Below are 16639 nucleotides of genomic sequence, written 5' to 3'. Positions count from 1 at the left end.
AACAGCGTGTAAAAAATTGTATAATTGTATATATGCCGATATTAATCTTAAGTAGGTAGACACTATAATTACTTTAAAAAAAAAACACTATAACGGACCTTTTTAGACCACTAGACTAACCCATTAATATTTTTTCAATTTTTAAAAATAAATTATCAATCAAAATTCTAGTAAACAAATAGAAAGTAGTGTAAAACATTAGTTATAGTATATTAATGCCTTTTTGTAATAAATACAGAGGATAGAATAGCTTTCTTTTTAATAGCTAAAATGAGTGGAATTTTTCTTCAATTCACATTAGAACTGTTGCATGATTATGTTCTATACACCATTAAACTATGTTAATTCATATTTGTGCACGTCCCCCCAAATATAGCATAATAAAAACAAATGAGGACTTGTTCATTCATTACAAGATCTTAGCATTTCAACAAAAGGTTCAACTTCAAACCACCACTAATGGCAACTGAAAAGCAAAACCGATCGAATTCTGGATTGATTTACTGGGGTAAGGTTATATGTTACTCGACCTTATGACCACGAACACAGTGTCGAGAAGGCGATCTAGAGGTCCACGCAGAGGTAGGAAATGACAGAGCCTGCACGTCGTTTTGTTCTCTCGCTCACCTTCCACTTCTCAACCAGAACTTTCTTTATGCTTGGGCAGCTAGAAACGACAGTGGCGACCCCCGCTGCGGTGATGCCGGGACAATAAACCATATGACACGATTCGAGCATGCTGCATCTCTTCACCAAATGTGTTAAACCCGCATCTGTTATCTGGTGACAGTGGGACAATACTATATCCTTGAGCAAGGGGCAGCCCTCCCCTAACTCAGCCAGTGCCATATCCCCCAAGTACTGTCAAGAACATAAAATATGTTGGGTTGAAGATAAAATTTTAAGATATGTTTGGTAATGTTCCTTCAGGTTTTGAGAAAAAATAAGCAATTGTTCACTGTTCCTGTTCCTGTTTTTCGTTTTGGAATGTTCTCAGAACTTTACAAAAATTAGCGAAACCAAGTTTCCCGCTCCTATTTGTAGTACTAGACCTCAATAAAAATATTATTTTATCACGACTTATAAAATGTATAATAAATATTAAAAAAATAAATATAAGATAAAAGGATTTAAAATTTTAAAAAATAGTTATCAAACAGTTTTTAATATTTTTTAAGCAATTACCAGACACTAGAAGAGATAAGAAACAGGAGTAAGAAACAAAAAAAAAAAAAAACAAGAAGAACCTTAACAAAAGGACACTTAGTTAACTGAAAATTTTCCAAAACAGACTATGAAATCAGGGAATGTATGTACGAGTAGATTATGACCTTATGAGTACGGATTTTTTCTTGCACTTCGACCAATAAACATACTGCTTGCATCAATCTTAAATAATAATGTCAGACCCCGATTATTAATATTTATTCTAGGAGGGGTAGACGGGGGATATCCCATAGCAATTAGGAGTGGGTAGTACGGAGGTTGAGGGGGGTCGGGTCGGTATTAGGGTAGGCTGTTTTTGGTGTAAGGAATAGCGTTGGTAATTAGGGAGAGACCCCAGCCCTCTCGGACTGGCTGAGGGCTTGGCTGGTAGCTGTAAGCCTTGGGGCATTTTCGTTTTTGAATACTAAGAACTTGTAAGGAAGATACCTTACAAATAACCATACCAGCATATGGATGGGTTTTGATAAAAGATGGGAACAGGGTTGAACCATACACAAAATGATCTGTTATCTCAACCAAAAATATTCTCTCAAAGAGAAATATGTTAGGGTGCGAGTGGCTGAGGAAATTTTCTTGTGAGATATTTGAGCATTTTTTAGGACAAAGTTCTTTCTGTACATCCAGTTTTAATGAAATCAATGTGTAACATTGTAATTCTAGCACTCGAGAAGCTTTAGTTCAGAGGCCAAGTGGAAAGGAGAAATTGCTGCCAAATATATGATGCATTATATAAAGCACATTATCTGAAAAGTTAATCTCCTATCCCACCTTAAGAGAGATAAATAGAGGGACATACCTCAAGAACGCTCACATCCAAGTAACTCAACTGAGGACAACCTCTAGCAATGGCTGCAATTCCAGCATCGCCAATACGGTGGCACCCACTAACATTGAGCTGATGAAGGGAACAACCCTTGCCAATGGCGATAAGGGCCTCATCACCAACCCTGAGATTAAAAAAAAAAAGGTTTGAGGAAAAATTCCCAGGAAAATTGTTTTTCCTTTTCCTCCCTCTCTCTTCTTTTTTACCCTCTCTCTTCTTTTTGTGTAAGAAGGTAGCATACCTGTCGCAAAATCTGAGGCTCAGATCCGTGAGGGACTTGCAATTCTCCCCAATAGCTATGACTCCTGCATTTCCAATCTATCTCAAAAAAAAAAAAAATCATTAATAGTTATTCTTCTTGCTTCCCACTAGAATGTAAATAATCAATGCAGATTGATAAAACCCAACCGCATACAACTTGTTTTACGAAGTTGGAGGACGGTCAATGGTTCCTAACAAATAGTATTCATAGTTATATCGTACAATACCAGATCAAGACATAAATAGGGATGAAAATCAAATTTCATTGAGAAAAATGAAAAGGATTTGATACGAATCAAATTCTATGACGTCTGAAAGCCAACAATCAACTAAGGATGATAGTAATGTTTCTTTCTACTATTATATACAAACTCAAAATTTGCAATGTATGACGACTGAGAGAATATTAAGGATGATAGTAATGTTTCTTCATTTCTCTTTTTCAAAAAGAGAAGGAATTCGGTTAGCCATCCTGCTGAACTAAATCCAGCCATGTTGCTAAGAACATAAATCAGACTAAAATGAAATTATTAAAAAAAAAAAAAGACTGGTCCTTGATGCAAAAACTATGAGATGTAATAATCATTAGATATTATTGATGCAGTATACAAACAAGAGAGGTATGAAGACCTCATAACATCGACGAATATGGAGTTTCTTCAAATTTTTGCATCCTTTGGCTATACCACATATTGCTTCATCTCCGATTCTCGAGCAATCTACCAAGTGGAGTGCCTGTAAGAACTTGCAACTTTGACCAATTCCAAGAAGACCAGAGTTCACAATCTTTTGGCAGTACAGCAAAGCTAATTCAGTGAGCTGGCTGAAAAAGGGGAACAATGAAGACAGATTCAATAAAAAACATCAAAGAACAGATAGTCACTAGGGGAAGAATAATTGTGGTTAAACAGAAGTGAGCCCTGATGACCATATAAAACAAGAATAGTTCCACAAAAAGCCCCCTAGCAAATAGGGTAATGCAAGTATTGCAGATAAGAATTCTAGACAAATTCATATGTTTACTCTAGATAGATAGTCAGAAGAAGTTGAAAAGAAATAATACGGGCAAGATTTTCCAATGGATTCAAGTCCCATGGTTCCAATGTTGTGGCAGCCATTAACTTCAAGATGTGTTAGTCCCTTACAGCCAGCAGCAACTGCTTCCAAGCCTATATCGCTCAGGAAATAGCAATCACTCAAGGTGAGATTCTTCAACTTCTTGCAGCCTACTCCAATGGCACGTAAACCCCTGAATCATTAGAAAAATTTGGGTCGGTAAAAATAAATGAATAATACTGAGATCGAGATTCTTCCTGGTGTTGGTACCTGTCAACCATTAATATGCATATTATCCCTATTTTAGATCAAGAGGGAAAAAAACCCAAATTCCATTGCCTTCAAATAATCCGCTGCTTGCTCAGTAAAGGGTAATAGAACATCAAAAAAATGAGGTCATCCTCCTCTCTTTCTCTCTCTCTCTCTCTCTCTTGTGGGGGGGTGGCAGGGCTTATTTCTTATAAAAGAATCTTACTTACTTGTCTGTGAATTCCTGAAAGCTGTATAAAGCCAATAATTCCAGAGAAGGACATAAAGAGCCTACAGACACCAAAGCTTCATCTGTGACATTTGTACACTGTAGCTTCAAAACTTTCAAAAGTGGGCATCCTTGGGCTACAGAAAGCACCCCCTTGTTGTGGATGACTTCAGAATCTAGCGCTAAGGACTCCAGATATTTACAGTGCATACCAACAGCTTCTAATGAGATATCCGTTATTTTGGCACAAGCTGCAATACCAAATGTTTTCAATGATTTCCCACAACCGTGGGCCAATTCAACCAAACCAGTATCAGTTAACCCTTCACAAAAACGCAAATTTACATCTTCAAGTTGTTTACAGAATTCCCCAACTGCAGCTACACCTCTGTCCCCAACATAACAACCCTGGAAAATATCAGAGTTGAATAAATACTTCTCAAAAAGGACATTGACCTGTATTGCAAGTAACCTTGAGACAAAGAAGCATGGGTGCAAGGTATTAGTGAAGCTATGATTATTATTGATAGAAGCCTCATGACACAGGAATTAGGAAATCCTAAAATAAATTCCAGTTCAGCCAAGCTAGACTTCAGCTAGCAATTCCAGCTGAAGAAAGCCCATCTCGTTACAAAATTCCAGTCAAAAGCCTGACTCAGGAACATTCTGCTGGTATGCTTATATATTGCCTACTCAGCTATCATGTATAAGCAGCTTGTGCCATTTGCCTTTTCTGAAGCCATTTGGATATCCAAACGACTAGATGTAAGGACATGGACTTGCCAAGCCATGATGCCCACCCCCCTATCAAGTATATTAAATATGTATGTGTTTTCTGTCACCAAATGTTTACATGTAACCCAGCATGGGCACCCACAGTTACGAAAAACAAGAAGACTAAAAGAAAAAGGGAAAAAAAAAGGACACAACATGCCTACCACAAGAAATGAGTTCCACAAAGATAATTACTGAATGCAGTAGGTTGGCAGCAGAATTAGACCAAGGACAGAATTTTCAATTATCTGGAAACTTCCATACTAAGTGTTTTAAAAATGAGAAAAAGGATCTTTAAGTGTATTCAGGTCATCAATTCTACAAAAAGTTCATGTTCCATTGATCTATGGATTTTTCTTCCTTAAATATAAAACTAAGCGGAGAGTTACCTGTAGATCCAGCGACTTCAAAAATCTACACTTCTCAGCAAGGGATGTCAAACCCTGACTTGAAATATTAGAGCACCAAATTAAGCTCAGTTTCGCAAGGTTTGGAAAACCTACAGAGAGAGCAATTAGCCCAGCATCTGACAGACAAGAAGACTCCAGCACACCTTCAGACCCAGTACCATCAGTTGCACGGTGTGGTTTAGACTCATTGCGACGTCTTCTTCCCTGCATATACATTTCCTATAAAATTCTGACGAAAGATTTAAAATGCTCTGATTCACTTTGACACTTAAAATTTTAATTTCACCAAATTAAATCCTGAACTTGAACAATCAGTGAAAGTAATATCCTCCTCAAAATCAAGCTAAAAAACTACTCAAAAAATAAATTAATGTATCATCCAAAACTCAACCAACAAAATATTCAAACTCAAGCCACAAAATAAAGTAGATAAAAAGATATTCAAACTCAGCAGGCGCAAACTTTGCAGACCTTGCCGCAACAAGAACCATCACCTGAGAAATAGAAAACGCCACACCTAGCTCTCAGTGAAATCAAAACTTTAAAGTTTTGACTCACGCAACTTAATTATGAATTTCACTTCCCTGTATAAGACTGTTTCCTGAGCTCTCCAGCATAAAGGGATAGATTGACCTAAATCGAACGCGTACAGTCATCCATGTAACATTGAACAACTCTGACAATTACTTTTCTCTTATCCTCTGACTTAAATTCACCCACCATCCCCCAACAAAGACGTTCTCAAATTCTAGTTCACTCTCCAGAGAACTCGATAAGCGAGTCAAACTCTTCAATTACACATAAGATAAACGTAAAATCAAATCCTCACGAAAATTCCAATTCTAAAATCATCGAACTGAGAACAGCATCGTCCATAAAACCAAAGAAATTTCAATTAAGCAATTGAAGTAAAAATTGATGGCTTACTGGATGATGGGGGAGAGAAATCGCTAAGCGCTCGTCAATGTGGACATTCTTTACATTGACGAAACGGGGAGCAAGAAGCTGAACAAAGAGGTCGGGGCTACCAGTAGCGCCGATTCGAAGAGTGGTCCGGCTGAGGCGCTCGAGCTTCAGCCAACGCCTGCAGACGAGGGAACAAGCGTCGCGACTCAGCTTCGAATCGAGGCATCGAAAGATCTCAACGATCAGCTCATCGGGTAGCGCCGTATTGATCCAATCATGGCCTCGCATTGTGTATGGATAATCTTTCAATCTCCTCGCCGGTGAAAATTGAGAGCGAAATTCGAAAGCATCAGAGAGAAGCAGAAATATCGGGGAGGGAAACCGGAGGGAAGCCTTTATAGTTGGGGGATCGGTGGAGTCGGCGGTTTGGCTGGAGAAGGAAAGGAGTGATTTACCATAATACCCCTCGTCTCTCTTGATAACTGCCATGCAAGCCATGTGTCCACGTGTCCTCGCCTCGTAAACTTTCATTTGATCCCATTTTGGAATTCTCTACCTGAAATTATTTATATTTGTTTATCAATTTTAAACTGCATTTAAAAAATAGAGAGAAAAGTAGAAAACAGAGGACGACAATCGTTAGGTCAATCCGACATATCGCAATAAGGAAAACGAATCATAAGACAAAACGACGTCGCTTCAAATCGGGAGAAGTAGAGGAGGCTGTTTCTATCCATGGTAGGATCATCTAATTTCACAAACCAAACAGTCCGCATTGTTCTTCTCTCGTTCAGTTCCATCGTAGATTTCGTAAGCATACGCCATACGTGGGAACAATAACGCGACGATTTTTTCTCCTGGATTTGATAAAAATGTGAATGTTTGGTGGAAGATTCCGTCAGATTTTTACACGATCACAACAATTGAGTACGGAATAACAGAGAATCTTAAGGAGGAAGAGGAGGAATCCGGCCACCGGCGCTTATGCTTGTCAGCGATTCGTTGCGCTTCTGCAAAGTCTGAATAATTCACAGAAGATCGCTAGGGCAAAAGTTTGGAACGACGGGAGGAGCTTGATCTGGGCTATAGATCATGTCGTTCTCATTCTTCAAGCCATCGAGGCCTAAAACCCCTCAGGAGGTGGCAAAAGCCATCAAGGACAGCCTTATGGCCCTGGATACCAAAACCGTTGTGGAAGTTAAAGCTCTCGAGAAGGTTAGTCTCATATCCTCGAATTCGCTTACTGTTTCAGCACGTTTTCAAATGGAATTTCCGGTTGGGGATGATCTGGTGTTGTTCTTTAGGTTTATGGGAATTGTTTGATCGGGTTGCTTCCTCTCCAAATTGGAGGTTTTTTAAACATATAAATCATCCTTTACCGCAGGCTATGGAAGAAGTTGAGAAGAACTTCGTAACTATGAGATGTATGCTCATTGGGGACGCGGAGGTTGAGCCCAATGCGGATCAAGTTTTGCAGCTAACGCAGGAGATTTGTAAAGAGGGTGTTATTGATCTTCTAATTCACAAATTGCCTGTCCTGGGATGGGAAGTAAGTTATATCTTACAATTCTCGCAGTTGATCGCCTGGCAGAACGTACATCTTAATCAGTCTTCAGATTGACAATGCTTTTTAATGTAGGCAAGAAAGGACCTCGTCCATTGTTGGTCCATATTGTTGAAACAAAATGTTGACTCCACTTATTGCTGTGTACAGTACATCGAGAACCATTTTGAGTTGTTAGACTTTCTCGTCGTGTGGTAAGTTTAAGAATATAACTTCCTGTATTAGTTGATATCTGTGTCCAAGTCATGAATCTTTTATTCTGCTGAATAGGGAGGTACAGAGTTGCAAAAGTAATGCTTTTTGTTGTAGAGAATGGGATGATTATGTTGACAGATTTATTTAACTAACGAACTTATACCATTTATATGATTTCTTAGATGTTTTCATTACCTGAATACCTGGTATGTTTTCTACAAATTCAATACTACCATTTGCTCTCTGCTTACTGCTTTCCCTTATACTTGTTACACGCAGCTATGACAACAAGGAAATTGCCGTGAACTGTGGAAATATGTTGAGGGAATGTATCAAATTCCCAACACTCGCAAAGTAAGATTTGTGTTCTTTTTCGCATTGACTGTCAAGGTTTCAATACTGTGCTAAAGTCTACTTTGAAATATATGAAAGGCAAATCTAAAATGCAGAGAAGTGACAATATTACTAAGAGTATTATGCAATTATGGAGTTGGAAAGACTTGTTGCTCATATTATGGCCATACTAGCACAGTCTAGGAACCTCATGTTTACACATTTGACAGTTTTCACCTTGAATTATTTGGCATTAACTATTGATATTCCTTCATTCTTCATATTTAATAATCCATAACGTAATTGCATAAGAGAAGCTCTTATGTTTTCATGACTCTTAAACCCTTTTGACTTTGATCCTTATTTGGAATATAAAAATAACTGTTTTGGATACATGCCCAACTTTTAGAATGTTTGACCTTCTGAATTTCAACTGAATGTAATATGAATAAGGTTACACATATGACATTGTTTAGAGAACTTAACAGTGTGATTTTCCAATCATTACAAATTGTTGTCCGTGAGACTCTCACTAGTAGATGAGAAAGTTCACATTTACGTTTCTAAGAGTCAAGTTCACTTCTTCACAGTTTATTTTGTAGTGATTTCTCAGATACATATTGGAGTCTGCAAGTTTTGAATTGTTCTTCAAGTTTGTGGAGTTACCGAATTTTGATGTTTCTTCGGATGCATTTTCTACTTTTAAGGTCAGACATACGTTGCTGATATTATATTTTCTTTTTTCATAATGCAAAATGTGTTAGATTTGATATGCATAGTCAAACTTGAAACAAGTGATTTCTGGCAGGACCTACTTACCAAACATGAAAATATAGTTTCTGACTTCTTGAATGCCCAATACAATGAGGTATGTTTGCTTCTTTCCTTTTGACCATTTTATATGTATACTAGGTTAAACTTTACTTAGTCTCTAAATTTCGCCACTTTAAACGTCTTGATCCTCATACTTCCATTTTTTTCATCCTCATTCCTTCATAAACGTATCAGTTTAGCCCCAATGTTAATTAAAAGCGATGAAATTCAAGGACAGCTTTTATAGTGTTACGTAAACAACAGCTATGAATATTGCTTAGGGTCCTTCTTGTCTAGGGTAGAATTAACTTGTTTCTCTGAGTTTATCTTTCCCTAATGCCGAAATATTTCCCAGAAAGTCACAGTTATTTGATTTTTTATGACTTCATTTTTGTGTTTATATAATGAGAGAATATTTTCCAGTTCTTCGACAGGTATGAAACACTCCTAATATCTTCCAATTATGTAACTAGAAGACAATCATTGAAGGTTCATTCTCGTTGCAGCTTTTTTAATCTCCTTTTATGTGACCAAATACATAACTATAAGATATTCTGATGACAATTTTTTTTTTATAGCTTCTATCAGAATTCTTATTGGAATCTCCAAACTCTAAAATAATGAAGCGTTACATCCTGGAGGTTCGAAATTTGAAAGTAATGATGACTCTATTAAAGGTATTGACTAATATACCATGTTTTGTGTTCATCTAATATGTCCAACACTTGGTGCTAGTATTATTTGGCATGGATGCTCAAGCTTTTTCCATATTTTTGGCTTATCTGAGCAGGATTCTAGCAAGAACATCCAACTTTCTGCTTTCCACATATTCAAGGTGTTGTATATTGCTCTTTTATTGAACTTTGGTATGCCCTTAATCGTTAGTGTTACCTTGTTGGAGGGTCTATTACCATCATGGTTGCCTTTTCTTTGCATCTTGCTGGTCTAGCGACCTGCCGGCTGCAGCTCCTTTAAGATAGTTCAAAAAGTTCGTTCAGTAGTGGCATTAATGACAAAGTCCCATTCAATAATCGTTTTGTTTTTTGTTGTTTTTTTTTTTTTGAAAATTAAATTTGATAACACTCCTTTCACCCATGTACTTCTTCGTTCTGCATATGCTTTTTGAAAATGTTTTCAAAATATAAACTAAAAAAGAGTAGTTTTCAAAAATTTGTTTTTTTTGTTTTTGAAATTTGGTTAATTTGGTTAAGTGTTTAAATGTATTTTTAAGAAATATGAAAACATATTAAACCATGGTGGCCACCTACGTAGGATTTAATATCCTACGAGTTACCTTGTCAACCAAATGTAGTAGGGTCAGGCGGTTGACCCGTGATTAGTCGAAGTGTGCGCAAGCTGGCCCGGACACACGGATTTCAAAAAAAAAAATTAAAACATATTAAAGAAACTGTGAGCAAACCAGCATAATTTTCAAAAGTAGAAACAAAAAATGAAATGGTTATTAAATGAGCTTAAACTCTTTTTTTTTTTTTTTTTTTACTTGAGAGTTGAGAGTCCCACGCATTACATAATGTTCATGGCCCTCCCTTACTAATTCCTTGAGAGGCTTTGCCGGCTCCAAGATTAGCTCTGAGGAACTTTAAAAGTTCTTGAGTTATTTTTTCAACTTAAAGGCTTCAATTTAGAATTTGGAGGGTATTTTCAAACATCCTAAGCCCTTTCTCTCAAACTTTTCTACTTTGAAGTTTTCGAGCAAATGGAAATACTTGAAACATGAAGAAGGGCAATTGGTTTATACGGTTAAATCGAATTTTAATTTGAGATACCCTGTTGGTCGAGTTTGTTTAATGTTCTTCTGGACCTCCATTTTTATCTCGCTTAGGACGTTAGGTATTAGTTCATTATCTAGATCACTTTGTCCAATTCTTTTGCAGGTTTTTGTCGCTAATCCTAATAAGCCACGCGAAATCAAAGTTATTCTGGCGAAAAACCATGAAAAGCTTCTGGAATTGCTTCAAAACCTCTCTCCTGGGAAAGGTTCTTAATTTAAAATGGCAGCATCCTAGTCGCACATTTTATGCTCTAAATGGCTTGTAGAAACATGCTATATGCTAGTTGAACTCATCCTTTGGTCCGATTTCACAGGTGCGGAAGACGAACAGTTTGAAGAAGAAAAGGAGTTGATTATGAAGGAAATAGAAAGAGTTTCGCGCTTGCAACATCTTGCTCGTTAAATCGTCCTCTCCTCCATTGCATTTTTCCCTGCCGAAACCACGCCTGTTGCGTGAGTTTGCATTTAAAATGCACGAGGTATTGATTATTTGTCAAAGCACAAGTTATTAATGTATAAATAATTTTCTTTACTGTGAAACAATATTGTTGCAAATTGAAGGTGTCTGTAATTACAATTGTGTGAAGGCACTTTTGACAACTTCTTTTCCGGATGTATATGGCTGCATTGGAATCTCTTTGGCTTGGTCTATCTTGATCGGCTTATTCGTTTGTTAAATTCCCATTCTTAGTAAAGAAAATTCTTGGTCATCTCTAAAATATTAATTGCTCAATACTCTTCATGACTTGATCAAATGTCTCATTTAGTGAGTTGTCCGACTGTGATGGCTTATCAAGACTCTTTACTAGACTTGAGAAAATATTTCCTGAAAAGATCAATTCAATACTACAAATTTGATAATGACTTACTTTTAGTGCTTGGTGAAGATTTGAATTTTTGACCTAAAGAAAATAGTAAATGTGTCTTTATCAAATTATATTGATTTATTCCAACACAATTATGAATTTGACCATTGAATAAATAAGTATATCTGCGTCCTAGGATTTAGGTTCGAACCCTCCTGTGTTGGGAAATAAAAATAAATAAATTAGTATATTCACCAGTCAATATTTGAAAGATTACTAATCATTATGGGTGACTCGTTGGTCGAAAGGGACTAGGATGATTAAGAGGGAATGAGTTTAAATCCTATGATGGTCACCTACCTTAGGAATTACTAGAGTCAAGCGATTGTCCACTAAGATTAGTGGTATCTTAGTGTATTAACACATATTTCATTAATAAGATAAAATCTATAAGTGAAGCACCCAAAAGGGGAAAAGCTATAAAAAAAACCCGTCCAACTTATCAAAAGATCATTCTAAGGTATAAGTTGAAAAAGATGCATAATAACATTTACACCAAGACCAAAATAGGAAGTTTTGTTGTTCCTCTACCTCCAAAATGAAAATGGACCATTTGATGAGTTGGAATTCACCAATGGAGGCTATGATGAGAATAGGCCAAGGTATTGACATTTTGGCCACATGTTTGATGATATTTTTCTGACTTCGGAGGTGCATTGACACTTATTATATTAAAATTTAATATATCACTATATAGACATAATATTATTATTAATAATTCTTAACTTGGTAAAATAATTCTTATTAATTTTTTATTTTTTCTTTATAAGACCTTTTATCAAAACGCTCAATGTTCTCTCGAGTCTACTAAGCTCTTCTTTTTTTGGTTAACATCAAATTTTCAAACGCTTGAGCCAAATAAATATCAAATTTTGTTCAACGATAGATTTATAATCTTCTTTATATATAAAAACAATAAAGATCCATCCAAGCAACATAATCATACCACTAAAAAAAGAAATCAACACTCAAATTTGAAGAAGAATATCCGAACAGATCATTCACATCCAATTTGATTTATTTATTTTTTTTAATTCTCAGTTTTATGCACACCAACCGATGAACATCTAAAGGCGTTTCAACATGATGCCAATTGACCATTTCCGAAGAAACAAAGAAGCAGGATTCTAGCAAGTTCAGTGAAGTATATGCTTGACAATTTATAAACAAAGCATATAAATATAACACATTTTAGCTGTGCACAAATTGGGCTAAAATATTAAACTTCATCGAGTCAGAGAATAAAACTAGAAGCCAACACGAAGTCCTTCAGAGTATTATGTACTTTTTAACAAACAATTATTTTTAACATATATATAATAAGCAACAGAATCACGGAAGCCCGAATTCAGCAAGAGAAAACTTTGTCCAACTAATTGTCTCCCTGTCTCAGCATACGCAAAATGGTGAGGAACAAGTTCAGGATATCCAGATAGAGAGTGATTGCAGCCCATATGTACTCGTCATATGTAAAGCGCTTGATCAGATTATCCGTATCGTAAATGATGTACCCCGAGAAAATAATCGCACCGATTCCACCGTAAATGGCAGTAGAAGTAGGACCAAGAGGGAAGAATGCCTACAATACAAAACAACACAGCATACACTTTTAAGGACGACAATGAGGATTCGGTTTTGAATTTAGTTTATGTGCCTTCTAGTACCAACCACGAAGAGCTAATGATATACATAAAACTAGAACCGCTGTTGACTATGAAATAGCAAAGGGGCAGAAAATGACCTGAATGAAGCTAGTAAGGAGGAGGATCATTAGGGAAGTAAACAAAAATGGTCCAAGATAGCTGAAGTCCTTGCCCTTCTTCGACGCCCAGAAGGTGTACCCAGTTAAGGAAGAAACTACTGCCGAGGTCAAAATTAGCGCTTCAAGCACAATCCTTCCTGCAAGCACCAATAGAAAATTTTTATATTCTCACCAAGACATTTAATTTAACCACAGTGACATCATTAACAAGGCAAATATATATGTTGAGATTAGTCGAGGTGTGCGTAAGCTAGCCTGACACTCACGGATATAAAATATATGTATATATATAATCATATTGAATTGCAGATACAGTAATGATAGAATCATTTTGGATTACCGACAAGCAGTCTGAACATTTTAGCTGTAGTGTCTAGTAAAACTTACCGTCAGTGTTAGCACAGCTGACGCCAACTGTGAGGCTAAGCGTAGTTGTAAAAAGTCCGAGGAAGACGAGGTTCAGAGGGTGCTTCTGCCTATAGATGTACATGGGCCATAATACTGCAAAGATTGGGAGTTATTGAATGATATAGAACTATGATGTTAACAACTCAGGAAATAAATACTTCACATTAAATAGTTCATAGAAAAAGAAAGCTTATTGGAAAGGGGGAAAAACCTGAAAGAGAAAGGGGCCTCCAAGAAATTACAGGAACCAATCCTAATTGGTGAGAATTAAAAACGAAGGGGCAAAAACAAGATGAAATAGGGATTGCAAAGTAGAAGATATAAATTATACTACTTAAGAAACAGCCCCTTCTAGGAATTGATCTGGATAGGTATAGTAATTTATCGGAACCATATAGAGCAAGTAACTAGAATGTGATATGAAAAAGTCCCCCTGTTTGAGCTTCATCTATGTTCATGATGGCAATGTGTCATCCAAAAGATGGTGCAGCCAATCATAAATTTAACAAGATAATTAGCCTTGATCAAATAATGGAATCCAAGGATGAAGTCGTGAAACATTTTATGAAGTTAGCATCAGTGATCGTTCTAACCATTCAAAGCATTTCCAGGCTCAAAAAAAGGGATAAAAAGGCTATAAATATATGATGGAATCCACGATCAAGAAACTACTTTTAAGGTCATTAGAAACCGATTCGTCACAGTTGATCGTGCTTCAAAATAAAGTAATAGTCAATTGCGTCGAAAAGTACTCTTTCGATGAAATAAAAGAATCCAACCAGGATACCAAATTGATCATCCGCTCAAAAGCAGAAATAATCGTGACAATAACGACCGATTCAACAACCCTAATCCCGATCAACGTCATTCAAAAAGGCACGAAACATCCACAAGACAAGATTGATCCGATTAACAAATATATTCACAGATCACACATAGTAAACCAGGACGTTTCGTGATTCGGAAATGATTGACTCACAGATTAGGGGAAGGAAGCAGAGGAACAGAAGAAGGCCAGAATTGCCCCGAAGTAGATCGTTGATGGGAGAGTATAAGACGGTAACGGAGGAAACAATGGTGGTGAGCACGATCTGCGTCGCCAGGATTCCGTACACCTTCCGAATGAAACCCCATCGGAGCTGGTTCTCGCCATAGCTCAAACCTGGGTACAGGGTCTCCCCTGATTCAAGGTCTACCTCTCCACCCTTGCTACTCACGCCCGTGTACCCGTACATCTCTCTCGATCTCGCTCTTCACGATAGTTGAAAATTTTCTCGCTGATTTTCTCGAGAAAATTCTTTGTGAAAACAATTTATTGCCGGCTCGATAAGCCACCACCACCGATAAGAATGCCGACTGGTGCAGAGTTTAGATCGAGTGACGGCCCTGTGACCCTTGAGCGTCACAGCCTCCTTCTGGTCGTTGGATGATTTGAAAAAGTTAGTGTCGGTTTGTAGACCCGACGATCGAGATAATCTCCAATAAATCAACGGTGATTGATTCGGTAGCACATTTTTAAAGGGCTTCACGTTCTATCAGGTTAGTGGCTTAGTGCCCATCGATGAAACTCAAAGTTAATTGGGATTTTTTTTATAGATTTTTTAGATATTAGATTCTTAAAATTAAAAAGTTAGAAATTTCTTTCGTTTGGTAATTGATTTTTCAAAATAAATATTAAATTTTTTCTATATTAGACTCAAATTCGAAATTGATAAGAGGGTGTGAGATTTAAGGTGATAGGCTGAAGGAATAAAATTATGGAATATTTTGTTTTTTTTTAATGAAGATATTTTACTAATTTTACAAAGTTACAAAATGAAAATGGGTAAAAAATTATAATGAAAAGTGTCACAATAAGAGTTTTTTTTAGTCAAATAGAATTTTTAAAAATTGATCAAAAATCGAATTTTCCTAGAATTTTTGTTGCTTTATAAAAGGATTTTTTTATTCTTTTATTTTAACCTATGATTAGTTTCATTAAGATGTCGATGGTGTGGGAAAAAAAATAATAAGAAATTACAGATGCCATTATCCCACTGGAAAGAAATTACATGAAATAAATTAGGTCTGTAGTTTTTGTAAAATTTAACTTAATTGATTAATATTTTTGACAATGTGTTGGGGTAAAATTCAGCGCAACAATTGGTTCTTTCCAGTTTGGACATTTGTGGTATCCCAAATATTAGGAGGATGTGTCCATGACACAGCATAGTTTTAAAATCATGAAGTGACAAGTACAACACTCGAGGTAGTAGAGTCACGACTTCCAATGCATCCCTCCTATAAAATGTAGAGACCCACCTTTTATATCGTACGATAACATCACATAAATGCAAGTTGATATAATTTTATTTCAAGAAAAACTATGATAGTCTATCAGTTAAATGTGATTCAATCGGTAATTCGGTAGCTATTTTAATTTCATTTTTAAGAGTGCAAGCAAGTGTTTTTTTTTTAACCCAGAATCGATAGCACTTCAACTTTCATTTAACCCTATAATCGGGAGCCGGCCTAAAGCTTGAACTCAAGAGACATCAAGGGATTTCGTTATTAAGTTCACCCAAGGGTCCGAACACAACACTTCGTATACTATGAGGCTCCACGTTCTTACTAATAGGTATGTCCCTTGGAGAAAACAAAGGATTGAACTTGATCGTTGGGAGTTGCTAGGCATGGCATAGGCTGTTAAGCCCGTTTATTTCTGAACTTTCATATTTATTAGAGACATCATTTAAAACTGAAAACATCAATAATTTATTAACATCTTCATTAATACAAAATTTTTAAAATTAGGGAGAAACCCGTCTCATTTAATATAAATTGACTAAAAGAATATGAGAAATAGTAAAGCCGATCCCTAATATCATAGATAGAAAACCATTTGTCTATAAACGATGGATGTCCTTTCCATTCTAGTGATGGTCATCAATCAATCAATGTTCTACTTCTTTTTTTTTTTAATGTCTTCTAT

The 16639-nt window shown here is 36.4% G+C and overlaps 3 protein-coding genes across 3 annotated transcripts; 1 reads left to right on the top strand and 2 right to left on the bottom strand.

Annotated features, from left to right (window-relative positions):
• Window positions 1–271: 271 nt before the first annotated feature.
• Window positions 272–6399, bottom strand: LOC111009708 (F-box/RNI-like superfamily protein). Its single transcript, XM_022282894.2, has 8 exons — window positions 5957–6399; window positions 5009–5233; window positions 3847–4253; window positions 3375–3560; window positions 2942–3134; window positions 2292–2368; window positions 2024–2174; window positions 272–861 (listed from the first exon to the last, which is right to left on the bottom strand). The coding sequence occupies exons 1-8, from the start codon at window positions 6221–6223 to the stop codon at window positions 565–567; spliced, it is 1803 nt and encodes a 600-aa protein (XP_022138586.2). The 5' UTR covers window positions 6224–6399; the 3' UTR covers window positions 272–564.
• Window positions 6400–6692: 293 nt separating this feature from the next.
• Window positions 6693–11283, top strand: LOC111009776 (Mo25 family protein). Its single transcript, XM_022282981.2, has 11 exons — window positions 6693–7150; window positions 7320–7484; window positions 7575–7693; window positions 7974–8048; window positions 8641–8734; window positions 8836–8895; window positions 9264–9329; window positions 9419–9517; window positions 9631–9675; window positions 10736–10838; window positions 10947–11283. Exons 1-11 carry the CDS (start codon window positions 7028–7030, stop codon window positions 11033–11035), a joined length of 1038 nt encoding a protein of 345 aa, XP_022138673.1. The 5' UTR covers window positions 6693–7027; the 3' UTR covers window positions 11036–11283.
• Window positions 11284–12633: 1350 nt separating this feature from the next.
• LOC111009777 (Bax inhibitor-1 family protein) lies at window positions 12634–14988 on the bottom strand. The gene is made up of 4 exons (XM_022282982.2): window positions 14648–14988; window positions 13648–13761; window positions 13240–13397; window positions 12634–13077 (listed from the first exon to the last, which is right to left on the bottom strand). The coding sequence occupies exons 1-4, from the start codon at window positions 14901–14903 to the stop codon at window positions 12871–12873; spliced, it is 735 nt and encodes a 244-aa protein (XP_022138674.1). The 5' UTR covers window positions 14904–14988; the 3' UTR covers window positions 12634–12870.
• Between the last annotated feature and the right edge of the window lie 1651 nt (window positions 14989–16639).

This window comes from Momordica charantia (genome assembly GCF_013281855.1).
Source record: "Momordica charantia cultivar OHB3-1 chromosome 7 unlocalized genomic scaffold, Mcharantia_2.0 BLBB01000007.1, whole genome shotgun sequence".
NCBI classification, from domain to species: domain Eukaryota; kingdom Viridiplantae; phylum Streptophyta; class Magnoliopsida; order Cucurbitales; family Cucurbitaceae; genus Momordica; species Momordica charantia.
Note: the sequence above shows the minus strand (reverse complement) of the source record. Positions and strands in the feature narration are given on the sequence as shown.